General features: G+C 55.6%; 9 protein-coding genes across 9 annotated transcripts; 6 read left to right on the top strand and 3 right to left on the bottom strand.

Annotated features, from left to right (window-relative positions):
• Window positions 1-27: 27 nt before the first annotated feature.
• On the top strand, window positions 28-2133 carry KL911_003103 (uncharacterized protein; the record flags this gene model as incomplete). Its single annotated transcript, XM_043198247.1, has 1 exon — window positions 28-2133. One exon carries the CDS (start codon window positions 28-30, stop codon window positions 2131-2133), a length of 2106 nt encoding a protein of 701 aa, XP_043054054.1.
• Window positions 2134-2560: 427 nt separating this feature from the next.
• Window positions 2561-3349, top strand: KL911_003102 (uncharacterized protein; the record flags this gene model as incomplete). Its single annotated transcript, XM_043198246.1, has 2 exons — window positions 2561-2769; window positions 2869-3349. The coding sequence occupies 2 exons, from the start codon at window positions 2561-2563 to the stop codon at window positions 3347-3349; spliced, it is 690 nt and encodes a 229-aa protein (XP_043054053.1).
• Window positions 3350-3806: 457 nt separating this feature from the next.
• On the bottom strand, window positions 3807-4585 carry KL911_003101 (uncharacterized protein; the record flags this gene model as incomplete). The annotated part of the gene is made up of 2 exons (XM_043198245.1): window positions 3807-4394; window positions 4460-4585. 2 exons carry the CDS (start codon window positions 4583-4585, stop codon window positions 3807-3809), a joined length of 714 nt encoding a protein of 237 aa, XP_043054052.1.
• Window positions 4586-4670: 85 nt separating this feature from the next.
• On the bottom strand, window positions 4671-5582 carry KL911_003100 (uncharacterized protein; the record flags this gene model as incomplete). The annotated part of the gene is made up of 2 exons (XM_043198244.1): window positions 4671-5277; window positions 5524-5582. The coding sequence occupies 2 exons, from the start codon at window positions 5580-5582 to the stop codon at window positions 4671-4673; spliced, it is 666 nt and encodes a 221-aa protein (XP_043054051.1).
• A 69-nt stretch (window positions 5583-5651) lies between these two features.
• KL911_003099 (uncharacterized protein) lies at window positions 5652-7805 on the top strand (the record flags this gene model as incomplete). Its single annotated transcript, XM_043198241.1, has 1 exon — window positions 5652-7805. The coding sequence occupies one exon, from the start codon at window positions 5652-5654 to the stop codon at window positions 7803-7805; it is 2154 nt and encodes a 717-aa protein (XP_043054050.1).
• A 59-nt stretch (window positions 7806-7864) lies between these two features.
• KL911_003098 (uncharacterized protein) lies at window positions 7865-10258 on the top strand (the record flags this gene model as incomplete). Its single annotated transcript, XM_043198240.1, has 1 exon — window positions 7865-10258. One exon carries the CDS (start codon window positions 7865-7867, stop codon window positions 10256-10258), a length of 2394 nt encoding a protein of 797 aa, XP_043054049.1.
• A 122-nt stretch (window positions 10259-10380) lies between these two features.
• Window positions 10381-11184, top strand: KL911_003097 (uncharacterized protein; the record flags this gene model as incomplete). The annotated part of the gene is made up of 1 exon (XM_043198239.1): window positions 10381-11184. One exon carries the CDS (start codon window positions 10381-10383, stop codon window positions 11182-11184), a length of 804 nt encoding a protein of 267 aa, XP_043054048.1.
• Window positions 11185-11309: 125 nt separating this feature from the next.
• On the bottom strand, window positions 11310-11732 carry KL911_003096 (uncharacterized protein; the record flags this gene model as incomplete). Its single annotated transcript, XM_043198238.1, has 1 exon — window positions 11310-11732. The coding sequence occupies one exon, from the start codon at window positions 11730-11732 to the stop codon at window positions 11310-11312; it is 423 nt and encodes a 140-aa protein (XP_043054047.1).
• A 390-nt stretch (window positions 11733-12122) lies between these two features.
• On the top strand, window positions 12123-13070 carry KL911_003095 (uncharacterized protein; the record flags this gene model as incomplete). The annotated part of the gene is made up of 1 exon (XM_043198237.1): window positions 12123-13070. The coding sequence occupies one exon, from the start codon at window positions 12123-12125 to the stop codon at window positions 13068-13070; it is 948 nt and encodes a 315-aa protein (XP_043054046.1).
• Window positions 13071-13118: the final 48 nt, after the last annotated feature.

Below are 13118 nucleotides of genomic sequence, written 5' to 3'. Positions count from 1 at the left end.
GACTGATTTTTTTCACTAGATAACAGTATGGCAACTGCTTTAAGAGAGGCTTTTATCAAGGCCAAGTCTGAAAAGAGAACAGCCCTGGTGACGTTCGTCACCGCGGGACACCCCACTGTTGAGGAGACGGTCCCGATCTTACAGAGTCTGCAGGCTGGTGGTGTGGACGTGATTGAGCTTGGTGTTCCGTTTTCTGATCCAATGGCCGACGGACCAGTGATTCAGCACTCAAACAACGTTGCTCTGCACAACGGCGTGACTGTGCGTATGGTTCTGGACCTGGTGAAGAAGGCCAGAGCTTCTGGGGTGACCGTTCCGTTCGTTCTCATGGGATACTACAACCCTATTCTGCAATACGGCGAGAAGGAGATGATCAGAGACTCTCGTCTGGCAGGCGCCAATGGATTTATTGTTGTCGACTTGCCGCCAGAAGAAGCATTGAAATTTAGAGGATACTGCAAAGAAGAGGGAATGTCGTACGTGCCGCTGGTTGCTCCATCTACTACCGACGAAAGACTCAAGCTGCTCGGCGACATTGCCGATTCCTTCATATACGTGGTTTCTCGTATGGGCACCACCGGCGCCTCCATCTCTGTGAGCACGTCTGTTGGAGTTCTGGTCGACCGGGTCCGCAAGATCACTGGAGGCAAGGCTCCGTTGGCTGTTGGGTTTGGTGTTTCCACCAGAGAGCACTTCCTTCAAGTTGGCTCGTCTTCGGATGGTGTTGTGATTGGTTCAAAGCTGGTTTCGCTGCTGGACGAGTCCCCGGCGGGCGAGAGAGCTGCTACTGCCGAGAAGTATGTCAGGTCGATTTTAACCGGCGAGGGTGAGAACGTTGTTGGTGAGTCATTGTTCGAGGCGGAGCTCAATTTGGGCTCAGACGTCACTTTCGACGAGAAGCATCTCCACAATCCAAGATTCGGCGAGTACGGAGGACAGTACGTGCCTGAGATTCTGCAGGCCTGCTTGAGAGAGTTGGAGGATGGCTTTGAGAGCGCCATTGCAGACCCAAAGTTCTGGGAGGAGTTCCGCTCGTTGTATGACTACATTGGGCGTCCGTCGTCTCTTCATCGCGCTGATAGATTGACCGAGTATGTGGGGGGAGCTCAGATCTGGCTGAAAAGAGAGGATCTGAACCACACCGGTTCGCACAAGATAAACAACGCGCTAGCTCAAATCCTGATCGCCAGACGTTTGGGGAAGAGCGAGATCATTGCAGAGACTGGTGCCGGTCAGCACGGAGTGGCCACTGCCACGGCATGTGCCAAATTTGGTCTCAAGTGCACTGTTTTCATGGGAGCAGAGGACGTCAGAAGGCAGGCTCTGAACGTGTTCCGGATGCGGATTTTGGGAGCCAAGGTTGTTGCCGTCACTAACGGAACGAAGACGCTCAGGGACGCCACCACCGAGGCCTTCAGATACTGGGTCACCAACCTATCGAACACGCACTACATTGTTGGCTCTGCCATTGGCCCACATCCGTACCCAACTTTGGTGAGAACGTTCCAGAGCGTGATTGGAAACGAGACCAAAGAGCAATTCAAAAAGATGAACGACGGCAAGCTGCCGGACCTGGTTGTTGCCTGTGTTGGTGGAGGGTCCAACTCGACCGGTATGTTTTCTCCGTTCGAAAAAGACACTGGCGTGCGGCTGCTTGGTGTGGAAGCCGGAGGCGAAGGCCTTGACACCGACAGACACTCTGCCACGCTGACGGCCGGCAAGCCTGGTGTTTTCCACGGAGTGAAGACGTACGTTCTGCAGGACACTGATGGACAGGTCCACGACACCCACTCTGTGTCTGCGGGTCTGGATTACCCGGGTGTGGGCCCTGAGCTGTCCGCTTGGAAGGACACCGGTCGCGTTGAGTTCATAGCTGCCACCAATGCTGAGGCTTTAGAGGGATTCAGGTTGCTGTCTCAGTACGAGGGTATCATTCCTGCGTTGGAGTCGTCGCATGCCATTTACGGTGCTGTTCAGGCTGCCAGGAAAATGTCCAAGGACCAGCACGTGATCATCAACGTTTCTGGCAGAGGAGACAAGGACGTCCAGAGCGTTGCCGAGGTGCTTCCTAAGCTCGGTCCTCAGATCGGCTGGGACCTCAGATTCGAGTCGTTTGACGACGCCAGCAAATAGTGTGTATTACGCATGTACAAGATTACGTTTCCAAATGGTCCAGCGTGTGTCGCAGGGTCTGGGGTATCTGGGCGCGGAAGCCGGCCCGGACGTCTCTGATTTTGTGCAGGCAGCCGTCCCGCGCGGCGGCGTCGCCCAGCTGCTGCGAGATCTCGGCCTGCAGCACCAGCAGCTCCAGATAAAGCACGACGCTGTATGACTTGCTGCTGGGATCGGCGGGCGAGACGCGCACGTTTTGCTCCAAGGTCCGGGCCGCGGAGTGGAGACGCAGGTACGCGGCGTGTCTCTCGCTGTCTGTGAGCTGCTCGCTCTGCACGCGACAGAAGCTGCTCACGAGACAGTAGACGGAGTACGGCCGCAGCTGCTGTATTTTCTCTAGAATATCATTCCTGATCGACTGCGAGTCGATGGCCAGCGGGAAGTGGAAATGGAGAGCAAGCGACGCGTCCACGGAACAGCACAGCGCCAGAAGACTGAGCTCTGTGTCCGAGGAAGCGTTCTGGTGCAGCCCGATGTCTATGCAGATCCGTATGACCAGGTCGCGGATGTAGCACGACTTGGACACCATCGCGTCAAAACGCTCGCCATCCACGAAGTGCTCGAACTGGTAGCAGTGGTAGAACAGCGTGAAGATCAGTAGCGCGAGACAGCAGAACGGCACGTTGATGAAAAAACACCATCGCCAGCTCGAGTACTCCGTGAACGCGCCGCCTATCAGGGGACCGCATGCCGCAGCTACGCCCCAGGTGGCCCCGATCAGCCCTTGCAGCATGCCTTGCTGCTCGGGCGTGGAGATCTCGGTGATGATCAGAAAAACCATGCAGTTGACAGACCCGGCGCCGAGGCCCTGGATCGCTCTGGAGATTATGAGCATCAGCATCGACTGGGACGCGCCGCACAGAACACAGCCCAGGCAGAACACGGCCAGGGCGACCAGCACGACGGGCTTTCTTCCGCAGCACTCGGCGGTCTTGCCGCAGATAGGGATCACCGAGGCCTGGGCCAGAGTGAACGCAGTGCCCACCCAGGTGGCCGCACTGGCATTGTCGGTGAACTGGGTGGATATGGTGGAAAGTGCAACCGTGACGACTGTCTGGTCGAGAGCGGCGAGGAAAATCGCCATCACGAGGCCGCCGATGATCGGCTTGCGCTCTGTTTGGGGCGACATCTTGGGTCTCAAAGACTTCCAGGCAGCAATCCGGGAGCAGCCAGGTGAGCACGTCTCTGTTGCTGCTTCGTCTTGCTTCTCGGGCAGCATAGCTTGATCTGGAGAGTTGAGAGTTGTGAGAGCGTCCAATCTGTTGAGGCTGCTGTTTCTGGCAGATCGGGGCTCCCAAGGCATATCGCGCCCTTGCCGACAGCGTGCATTCTGCAGGCTATTGTTTTTTCGCTCGAGTCCCGATAATCACAGATTTTCGCACCAGTTTTTTCGCACCGACACCGCCAGAAAGATAAGCTTTTTTATCGCTCAGGGCCTGGCTCGAGGTACATAATGTGCGTCCAAACACCAGTCTGCCGCACGATACATCTCAAAGTTGCTGAAATCAATGAGGCTCTCCAAGATTAAGCTGGAGGTCGACGGCGTGGGGACCGGCAAGGAGGCCTTTCTGTGCAATGCCGACCTGCTTCCAACGCCTCCCTCGAAACGGACATGGAACAAAGTCACCTACTCGCTATTCTGGTTTGCAGAACAGGCCTCCGTCACGTCGTGGACAGTGGCCTTGACGGGGATCTCTCTCGGGCTCTCGTGGTGGGAGACGTGGCTCTGTGTTATCCTGGGAAGAATTGTGATCACGTTTTTCATGGTGATGTCTGGCAGACCAGGCATGGTGTACAAGATCCCGTTTCCCGTGATTGTTCGCTCGTCGTTCGGCGTCTATGGCGGGTTCTGGCCGTTCTTCAACAGAAACGCCATGACCATCATCTGGTGCGGTGTCCAGGGAATCACCACCGGCAACTGCATCTACGTGATGCTGTATGCGCTCACGCCCAAGATGGCGCAGATCCACAACTCGTTCTCGAGCGACTACTCCATCACCGGCGGCCGGCTTGTTGGCTTTGCGATCGGCTGGGTGGTCACCCTGCTTTTGGCGTTTGTCCCCATCAAAAACTACAACAAGGTGGTTGTCTGGAAGACCTCGCTGATGCTGGTGTTGCTGCTCATTTTCCTCATCTGGTGTCTCCTCGAGGCGCACGGCGTGGGCTCCATCATGACCAAGAAGACTCACGTGGCCGCCGGAAACAGCCACGCGTGGGTTTTTCTGGGGCAGATGTTCACCCAGGCCGGCCAGTCCGTCACGTTCGCAGCGAACAACTCAGACCTGACCAGAAACGCTGCCAAGAGAAACGACGCCCTGTACACGCAGATGATAGCCGCGCCGATGGCATCGATCATCGTGTCGCTGCTCGGCATCCTCGTCACGTCGACATCGGAGAAGATCTTCGGCCGCATTATCTGGGACCCGACCAAGATCCTCGAAGCGTTCCTGACCACCAGCTACTCGGCGAAGAACAGGTAAAGCGTCTTCTTCATTGCGCTAGGGTTCTCCATCGCACAGGCCGTGACCCAACTGTTTGCCAACATCATTGCCGGCGGCAACGACACGGCAGCTTTGTGTCCAAAGTACATCAACATCCGACGCGGGGCCATCATTGTCATGGTTCTTTCCTTCGCCATCACTCCGTGGAACCTGACCAAGACCTCGTTCTCGTTCACGACGTACCTCAGCTCGTAGCAGATCTTCCTTTCTGGGATCCTGGGGATTGTGATCAGCGACTACTTTTTCGTGAGAAAGGGCCGCTGCGAGCTCGCTGACCTGTACAGCGGAAAAAAAGACGGCATCTACTACTACACGTACGGGATCAACTGGCGCGCCTACGTCGCGTACTTCATCAGCTGGGGACCGGTCTTTCCCGGGTTCTTGCACGCGTGCGGGAACACACACATCTCGCTGGGGGCAATTCATCTCTATATTTTTGCGCTGCCCATCGGGATCTTCATTGGAGGAGCTGCGTACTACGTGCTGTGTGCGATATTTCCGCCTGCAGGAGGTATCAGAAAGACCTGGGACGAGGTCGACCCGGAGTTCGTCAACGACCGGTGCGTGCTCCACGGGATGGAGACCCAGGTTTTCGAGGCTGCCTCTGCTTCCGGAGAAAAGGTGGACTATGTTGTGAGAACGATGGATGCGTGATTCGTATTTTAATAAGCCTGAGCAATATACTATATGGCAGTTTGAGCTCTGGTGTAGGGTGGTTGCACGTAGCTCCCCCGCTGGAGGGCCGTGCCAGCTGTCTTGCTTAATTGCGCACCCAGCGGCCCAAAATGGTAGCAGCTGTCTCAGAGCTGGAAATCGCTAACGTCCCGAGCACTGCACTTGCCAGTCTTACTTTTGGGGTCCATCGTAGGCTTGTTGTGTGGCAGCACCGTCCGACCCGCACACCACCATAATTGCCTAGGCGTACGCGAACTCACATAGTTTTTTTAGATCAAAAAATTGAAAAATACCTGATAATACATGTGGCCCGGGAAAAACACCCACCTCACCTACGGGGTGGACGGCTCGTGCACGTACGACCGAGCGACGGACTCGTTTGATTTTCCGCGGCTGCGCGAGCCTAAAAGAAACCAGCTGCGGCCCGTCAAAGACTCGTTTCACTGTCTGGTGCCTGCACAGCTCAAACAGAAGTCACCAGACATCGGCGCAGGCAGCGTCAAGCTCGCGTCCGAAATCGTCGAGCAGTCCACAGACACCTATTTTGTGCCGAAGGAGGTGCTCAAAAAGGGCCACCAGGAGTCTCTGGCTGCGCTCGACCGCAAGATCTACGACCCAACGTACGGAGACCTGCTCGCGGTGCTCCGCTACACCGTGCCCAGGGCGAGCACCGACCTGCTGATCAGCGCGACTGGGCCGTACGGGGATATCGTCGCGGTCAGCATCCTGGACTCGGGCCGGCTTCCATCGCTGTCGTCGACCAAGGCCGTCCGGTTCAGCTCCCGCATCAGGCAGATATTCACGATTCCCGAGACGCATTACTTTGGCGTGCGCACGAGCGTGAGCGTGTGCATATTTGAGGCGCGTGTGGAAAGCAAATTCAGCGTCGGGGTGGCCCGACTCGTTGAGATTCCGCAAAAAAGCCTGGCCGGCCAGGCTTTTGCGCACGCGTGCGTGTGTCCGCGCATGGAGGCCTATCTTGCGCTGGTGGATGTGAAGGGCAATTTCGGGCTGTTCAAGCTGGTGAGACGGGACTTGGACCGCAACTTCAACGACTACAAACGGCTCTATCTCTCCTCGATCCACGATCCGGCAGAACTGTCCAACTTCAAGAAGTTGCAGTTCGCGCACCGGAACGACGAGCTTCTCGTGATGTCGCGTTCGTCGCTGCATGTGTGGTCGCCCGGGACGCAGAACTGCAAGGTGGTTGCAAACTACTGGACCAGACTGCTCGACCTGGCTGTTCCTGCCGGCCAGCACGACTACTGCATTCTGCTGACCACGAGAGAGGTTTCTGTCGTCGACATGTCCGGCTTCGAGCTTGTGCTGGGCTGGTCGCACCATCTGGACCAGCAGGATCTGTCTCTCAAGCTTTCTGTGCAGAGCTACGACGGCAGGTTCGAGTGCCACATAATTTCGCAGGCCACTCCGCTGGTTTGCGTAGTGACGTTTGGGTTTGAGCGCCAGAGGGCGCGCGTCGTGGGCGACCCCTACTTCTACGTGCCGCACCCGTCCGAGCCGCTGCAGTCGATCGTCTTCGTGGACTACGGCGCCGCGCCCGTGTATCTGCAGCTCACCAAAGATCTCGAGATCTCGCGAGCGCACATGGAGCGCGCCGACCGGCCGGTAGAGGTGCCGGAGCGGACGCCGCCGAGCCAGCCTCCAGCGATAGCCGCCGTGGGCCGGAATCCAGAGCCAGCGAAGCAGAACGACGCCGAGGAGAGCGTTGCGCAGCTCGTCGCCCGGTTCGCCCAGAGCGACGACGCGTATCTGTCGCTTGCGTCGATCGTCCCGACGTCGGGCGCTGTCCCGAGCAACCTCGAGTCGCTCGTCGCGCAGAACGGGTGGGCCGTCTACTGCGCGTCCGAGCGGGTGTTTTCCGACGTGGGCCAGATCGACAGGCTGCACACGGTGCCGGAAACCCTTTTCCGCCTGCTGAGACCGTTCGAGAACAGAGGAACGCGGTTGCGGGACATCCTGCAGAGCAAAAGAGACACGTGCCTGGACCGCATCAGCACGAACCTCGGGCTCAGCCTCCTCACGGTGCACAAGCAGGACCAGGGCGACCACGGGATCGAGGCGATCCGGTCGCAGCTGCCGGTCGAGCTGGCCGCGCTGCTCGACCAGTGGCGGCCGCACGAGCCACAGGACACGAGCCGCTTCAGCCACGCCGAGCCTCTGAGCCAGGTACCGGCGATCAGCACGTCGCAGAGCAGCAAGAAAAAGCTGAAAGCGCGGCCGGCGAAGTTGGCCGGGCTCTCGCAGCGGCTCTCTCAGTCGCGTTCCCCAGGGAGCTCCCAGATCAACGCGTCGTCCCCTGCTAGCTCCCAGATCGCGTCTCCGCCAAGCTCGCAGCCAGAGGCGCCAGTGTCGTCGCAGCTGCGCTCGTCGCTTCTGACGCAAGGCACCTCGTCGCAGAAAAAGCGCAAGAAGCGCAAACTGGGCGGGTTTATGTAATTATTACGCTGCCATGCGTATCTGCACTAATATTATTTTCTCTCAAAAATATTCTTCCCATGCTGTGGAAAGTATTACTGGCCTCCTTTTTCTATGCCTGCTCGGCATTGGCCATCGAGTATGGCATCTTGGGCAACAGCAGCGAGGAATTCAGCAGCCTGGCGGCAGACTACGCCGGCGCAAACAGCAGATCGCTTTTCTGGGGAGCGTACCGGTCGAATCTGTATCTCGGAGTGAAGCCTCGGCTGCCTGAGTCTCTGCTGACGGGCCTGATGTGGTTCAACGTGGACAGCTACCAGGGAATTAGCGGTCTGCGGCACGAGTGCCGCCAGGACGACCAATTGGACACTTTTGGGTGGACCAGGTACGACCCGCGGATCGGGGGTCACGAGGTGGTCAAAGACGCGCAGTTCGGTCTCAAGCTCGAGGCAGATTTTGTGAAAACAGACGACGGCAACTGGGCGCTGCGTGTGTCTGGAAAACCCAAGAAAAAAGACGCTAAAACGTCGGTCGTGTTCTACGCCGGTCTCGAGGGAGAAGGACAGCTGACGTATGCCGGCCCCGACGACGTGACCGACGGCGACGTGAAGCTGGTCGGGTACTCAGAGCGGCTTGGCGGGGTGTTTGACCTGGACGTCACGAAAGGCGCGTCCAGCCAGTACGCCCGTGAAGGTGACTATCGCGGTCTGGGACTCGATCCGTCGAAAACCAGACACCTGTCCTTGGTGGTTCCTACAGGCAACGTTTGGCGAGCAAAGGACATTTTTCTGACGCTTCTGGGCGAGAACATCAAGAGGTTGCAGGATAAGCTGGATAAGAAGGACAGGATCCCGCCCGAACAGCTGTTTCAGATGAAGAATATCGACAATTACGAGGGAAACATGCATTTTGTGCAGAAAACGTTCCAAGGCAGCTTTCAGTTTGACATCATTTTCAATCTGGCAGACAACGAGCCGCTGACTGCAGAACAGCTTCCTGACAAAATCACCGAGATGAATGAGAACTTCAACTCTAAGTTCGCCAAAAACTTCCAGCTCGCTCCGCCGTACGCGAAGCCCAAGCACTTCCAGTTTGCACAGGAGATGCTTTCGCAGCTGCTGGGTGGAATTAGCTACTTCTACGGCGACCAGCTGGTGGACCGCAATGCCGTGGTGGACGATATTGAGTTCAGCCACGCCAGCCTCGCAGGTAAGTCGGAGGGACCGTACGAGCTGTTTACTGCCGTTCCGAGCAGACCGTTTTTTCCCCGGGGTTTTTACTGGGACGAAGGTTTCCACCTGTTGCCCGTTCTGGAGTATGACTCGGACCTGGCGCTCGAAATCGTCCAGAGCTGGTTTTCGCTGATCGACGAGGACGGCTGGATAGCCAGAGAGCAGATCCTGGGCGACGAGGCCAGAAGCAAGGTGCCACCAGAGTTTACCGTTCAGAACCCCAACATCGCGAACCCGCCCACTCTGATGCTGGTCTTCACGAAGCTGCTGGACCTGGCGAAACAGGCCCAGGAGACCAAGAAGTACGGCGTGGACACCGGCTCGGCTGCGGGTGCCCTGCGGCTGGGCGACATGCACCTGGAAAATCCGGAGCTGCTCGTGAGCTACGCATATAAAATATATCCGCAGCTCCAGAAACATTACGACTGGTTCCGCAGGACGCAGCGCGGTGAGACAAAACTGTTCGGCAGAACGTGCCACTCTGCGCTCGACGTGTTCCGCTGGAAGGGCCGCACCAAGGACCATTGTCTGCCCAGCGGGATCGACGACTACCCAAGATCACCGCCAGACATAGCAGAGCTGCACGTTGACCTGCTGGCCTGGATGGGAGCAATGACGAGGTCGATGTACAGGATCGCGTTTCTGCTCGACAAACACGAGGACGCACAGCATTACAGCGAGATATACGACAACATCGTCGCCAACATGGAGGATCTGCATTGGAGCAGTAAGGACCGGAGCTACTGCGACGTGACCGTGGACGAGGAGGACGAGGACATATTCGAGTGCCACATCGGGTACGTCAGCATCATGCCGTTTGTGCACCGGCTGATTCCTGCGTCGTCAGAGCATCTGAAACACGTTCTGGAGCAGCTACGGGACCCTGAGCAGCTGTGGTCGCCGTACGGGATCAGATCGCTGTCTAAAAACGATCCCTATTTCCATGAGGGCGAGGACTACTGGAGAGGCCACGTTTGGGTCAACATCAACTACCTGGTGCTGGAGAGCCTGCAATACTATGCCGCGCAGCCAGAAACATCTCCAGAGATCCGCGCGCAGATGAGCGATATATACGAGTCTCTGCGGAAAAACCTGATCGAGAATATCTACGAGCAGTACCGGAAAACAGGATACACGTGGGAGCAGTACAACGAGGAGACAGGCGTCGGACAGCGGACACGGCACTTCTCCGGCTGGACGTCGCTGGTGGTGCTGATGATGAAGATGCCGGAGCGTATATAATAGAGAGGGCTGGAAAACCTCCTGTGCAAGTCACGTGCATGTAGGCAGGTAAGGAAATTTTTCGTGGGTCGCACGAGGGTGAATTTTTCAAAAATTTTACTTGGATAATTTAACAACTAAACATGGCTCCAAAAGGAAAGAAGGTCGCCCCAGCTCCTTTGTCGACCAAGGCTGCTAAGAGCACTGGTCCAAAGAACCCTTTGCTTGAGTCCACTCCAAGAAACTTTGGTATTGGACAGAACATCCAGCCAAAGAGAGCCTTGAACAGATTTGTCAAGTGGCCACAATACATCAGACTGCAGAGACAGAAGAAGGTGCTCTCGATGAGATTGAAGGTTCCTCCAGCTATTGCTCAGTTCGCCAACACTTTGGACAGAAACAGTGCTGCCGAGGTTTTCAAGCTCCTGAACAAGTACAGACCAGAGACTGCTGCCGAGAAGAAAGAGAGACTTACCAAGGAGGCTGCTGCCATTGCTGAGGGCAAGAAGAAGGAGGACGTTTCCTCCAAGCCATTTGTTGTCAAGTACGGTTTGAACCACGTTGTTTCTTTGATCGAGAACAAGAAGGCCAAATTGGTGTTGATTGCCAACGATGTCGATCCAATCGAGCTGGTTGTCTTCCTGCCTGCCCTGTGCAGAAAGATGGGTGTTCCGTACGCTATTGTCAAGGGTAAGGCTAGATTGGGAACCCTTGTCCACCAGAAGACCAGTGCTGTTGCTGCTTTGGTCGACGTTAGACCAGAGGACGAAGCTACGTTGGCCAAGCTCGTTTCCACCATCAACGCTAACTTCATTGAAAAGTACGAGGACCAGAGAAGACACTGGGGTGGAGGTGTGATGGGTGCTAAGACTAATGCTAAGCTGGCCAAGAGAGCCAAGGCTGCTGCCATTGCTGCTGCCAACGCTCCAAAGAGAGTCGAGGCATAAATAATGGAGAGTAACAAACATTTCAGATAATACTGTGGCTGTAGCAGCGATAGCATGATGTGCAAGCGTCTGTTCTATTACACTCTGAATACCTGCTATTTTGATGACATATACACTTCTATCCCTTATTTCAACTTGTAGAACAACTTTGGAGCAACGCAGTCGTTGATACAGTGCTGGAGGTGGAAGAATTCCTCCACGCAGTCTTCTTTGTAGTCCTTTTCGTCGTATCCTGGCTCCTCCATCTCCTTAGTCACTCTCTCGACACACTCCTGGTAGTGGTGAACATAATGTGCGCATTCTTTGGTTTCGGAACATTGTTTCCTGAGGGCGTCCATTGGGTCGCCGGCCTCCTCTTCCTCATCGTCCTCGTCCTCGTCGTCCTCGTCGTCCTCTTCTTCTTCGGCGTCGTCACCGCCTGCTTCCTCTTCTTCCTGTGGTTCCTCGGAAGCCTCCTCTTCCACTTCTTCAACAGGCTCCTCGGCAGGCTCCTCTGCGTAGGCGGTGATTGGCGACAGAGCGTCTATGAAATTTCTAAGCAAGGACATTGCAAATCAACACGAGTGGATATTCTACAAAACTTTTTGACCTCTAGAGAAAACACTCTACACCGAAAAATTTCAATTTTTATGGTTTTCATTGGTGGATGCCAGTTGGGGTCGATCGGCGCGTCGGACCCATATTGCTGCGAGAGCGAGAGAAAAAAAAAACCGTAAAAGACACCCAGTAGCTGTGGCCGGGTAACCTGTCACTTTCTGTCTCGTTTCTGGAAAAATGTCTCTCGCCTCCGTCTGCCGTCGTGTTGCCCTCATCGGACGAAAAATTTTGAAAACCCTCTGCTATTAAGACCGAAAAAGACACCGATTGTACCACCAATTTAATCCTATCTGGAACCCAACTGCGGCAAAAAGAATCCTGGTGAACCTCAAACGTTGAATATGTCTGCCTCCGAAGTCGAATCAGCCCAGCAAGTTACCGAGCAATCTCCATCGCCAGTCGAAGAGACTGATCCAAACAAGGTTTTTGTGGGTAACTTGCCATATGATACCACTGAAGATCAATTGAAAGCGTTGACTCCTGAACTGGAGGTTGTGTCAGTGGAGCTTCCAACCAGAACTGTCACTAAGAAAACAGACCAGACCACCGTCCAACTTCAAAAGGGCCACGGTTTCATCGTCTACAAGAGCTCTGAAGACGCTGCCAAGGCAATCGAGCTGATTGGCGGCAAGACGGTAGGAGAAAGAGAGGTGTACGCCAGAGCTGCTCTTCCTCCAAGCCTTGCACCTAAGAGGGAGAGAAAGCCAAAGAAGACTGCGCAAAGGTCTGCGGCTTCGAGCGCCAGCGGCAAGGCGAAGAAGAAGAGCAAGGCCAAGGCCAAGGCGGAAGCAAAGCCATCCGGCTCTGAGTCCGAGGCCAAGACCGATTCTAAAGAGGCATCTCCTGCTGTTCGCAGCGAGGCCACCTCTGCTGAGTCGTCTGCGCCTGTGAAAAAGGTCAGAAAGCCAGTCTTATCCAAGGAGGAAAAGCAGAAGAAGTTGTCAGAGGGTGTTCCTTCTAAGACCACATTGTTCCTGGGCAACCTCGACAAGTCTGTCACAAGTAAAGATTTGAAGGAGCTGTTCGCCGAGTACGAGCCTGTCTGGATCCGTGTTCCAAGAAGGGAGCTTCCAAAGAACCTCTACTTGAAGCTGAAGGCCAGAAACGTCCAAATCGACAACAAAGGTATTGCCTTTGTGAAATTCAAGTCCGAGGAGGACCAGCAGAAGGCACTCAAGGAGTTCGAAAACAAGGAGTACAAGAACAGAAAGCTCAACGTCACGGTTGCAATTGACTCCGCTGTGGAGGCTGCTGCTCAAGCCTCTTCAGAGGGCAAGGAAAACGAGTGAAAGCATTCAGCACGTTTAGACATCTCATTCATCAGACACGCGTTTACG

The sequence above is a fragment of the Ogataea haglerorum genome (assembly GCF_019207285.1).
Source record: "Ogataea haglerorum isolate 81-453-3 chromosome Unknown 81-453-3_NODE_8_length_489951_cov_95.815404, whole genome shotgun sequence".
NCBI classification, from domain to species: domain Eukaryota; kingdom Fungi; phylum Ascomycota; class Pichiomycetes; order Pichiales; family Pichiaceae; genus Ogataea; species Ogataea haglerorum.
The sequence above is the reverse complement of the archived record's forward strand: the minus strand, read 5'-3'. Positions and strand labels throughout refer to the sequence as shown.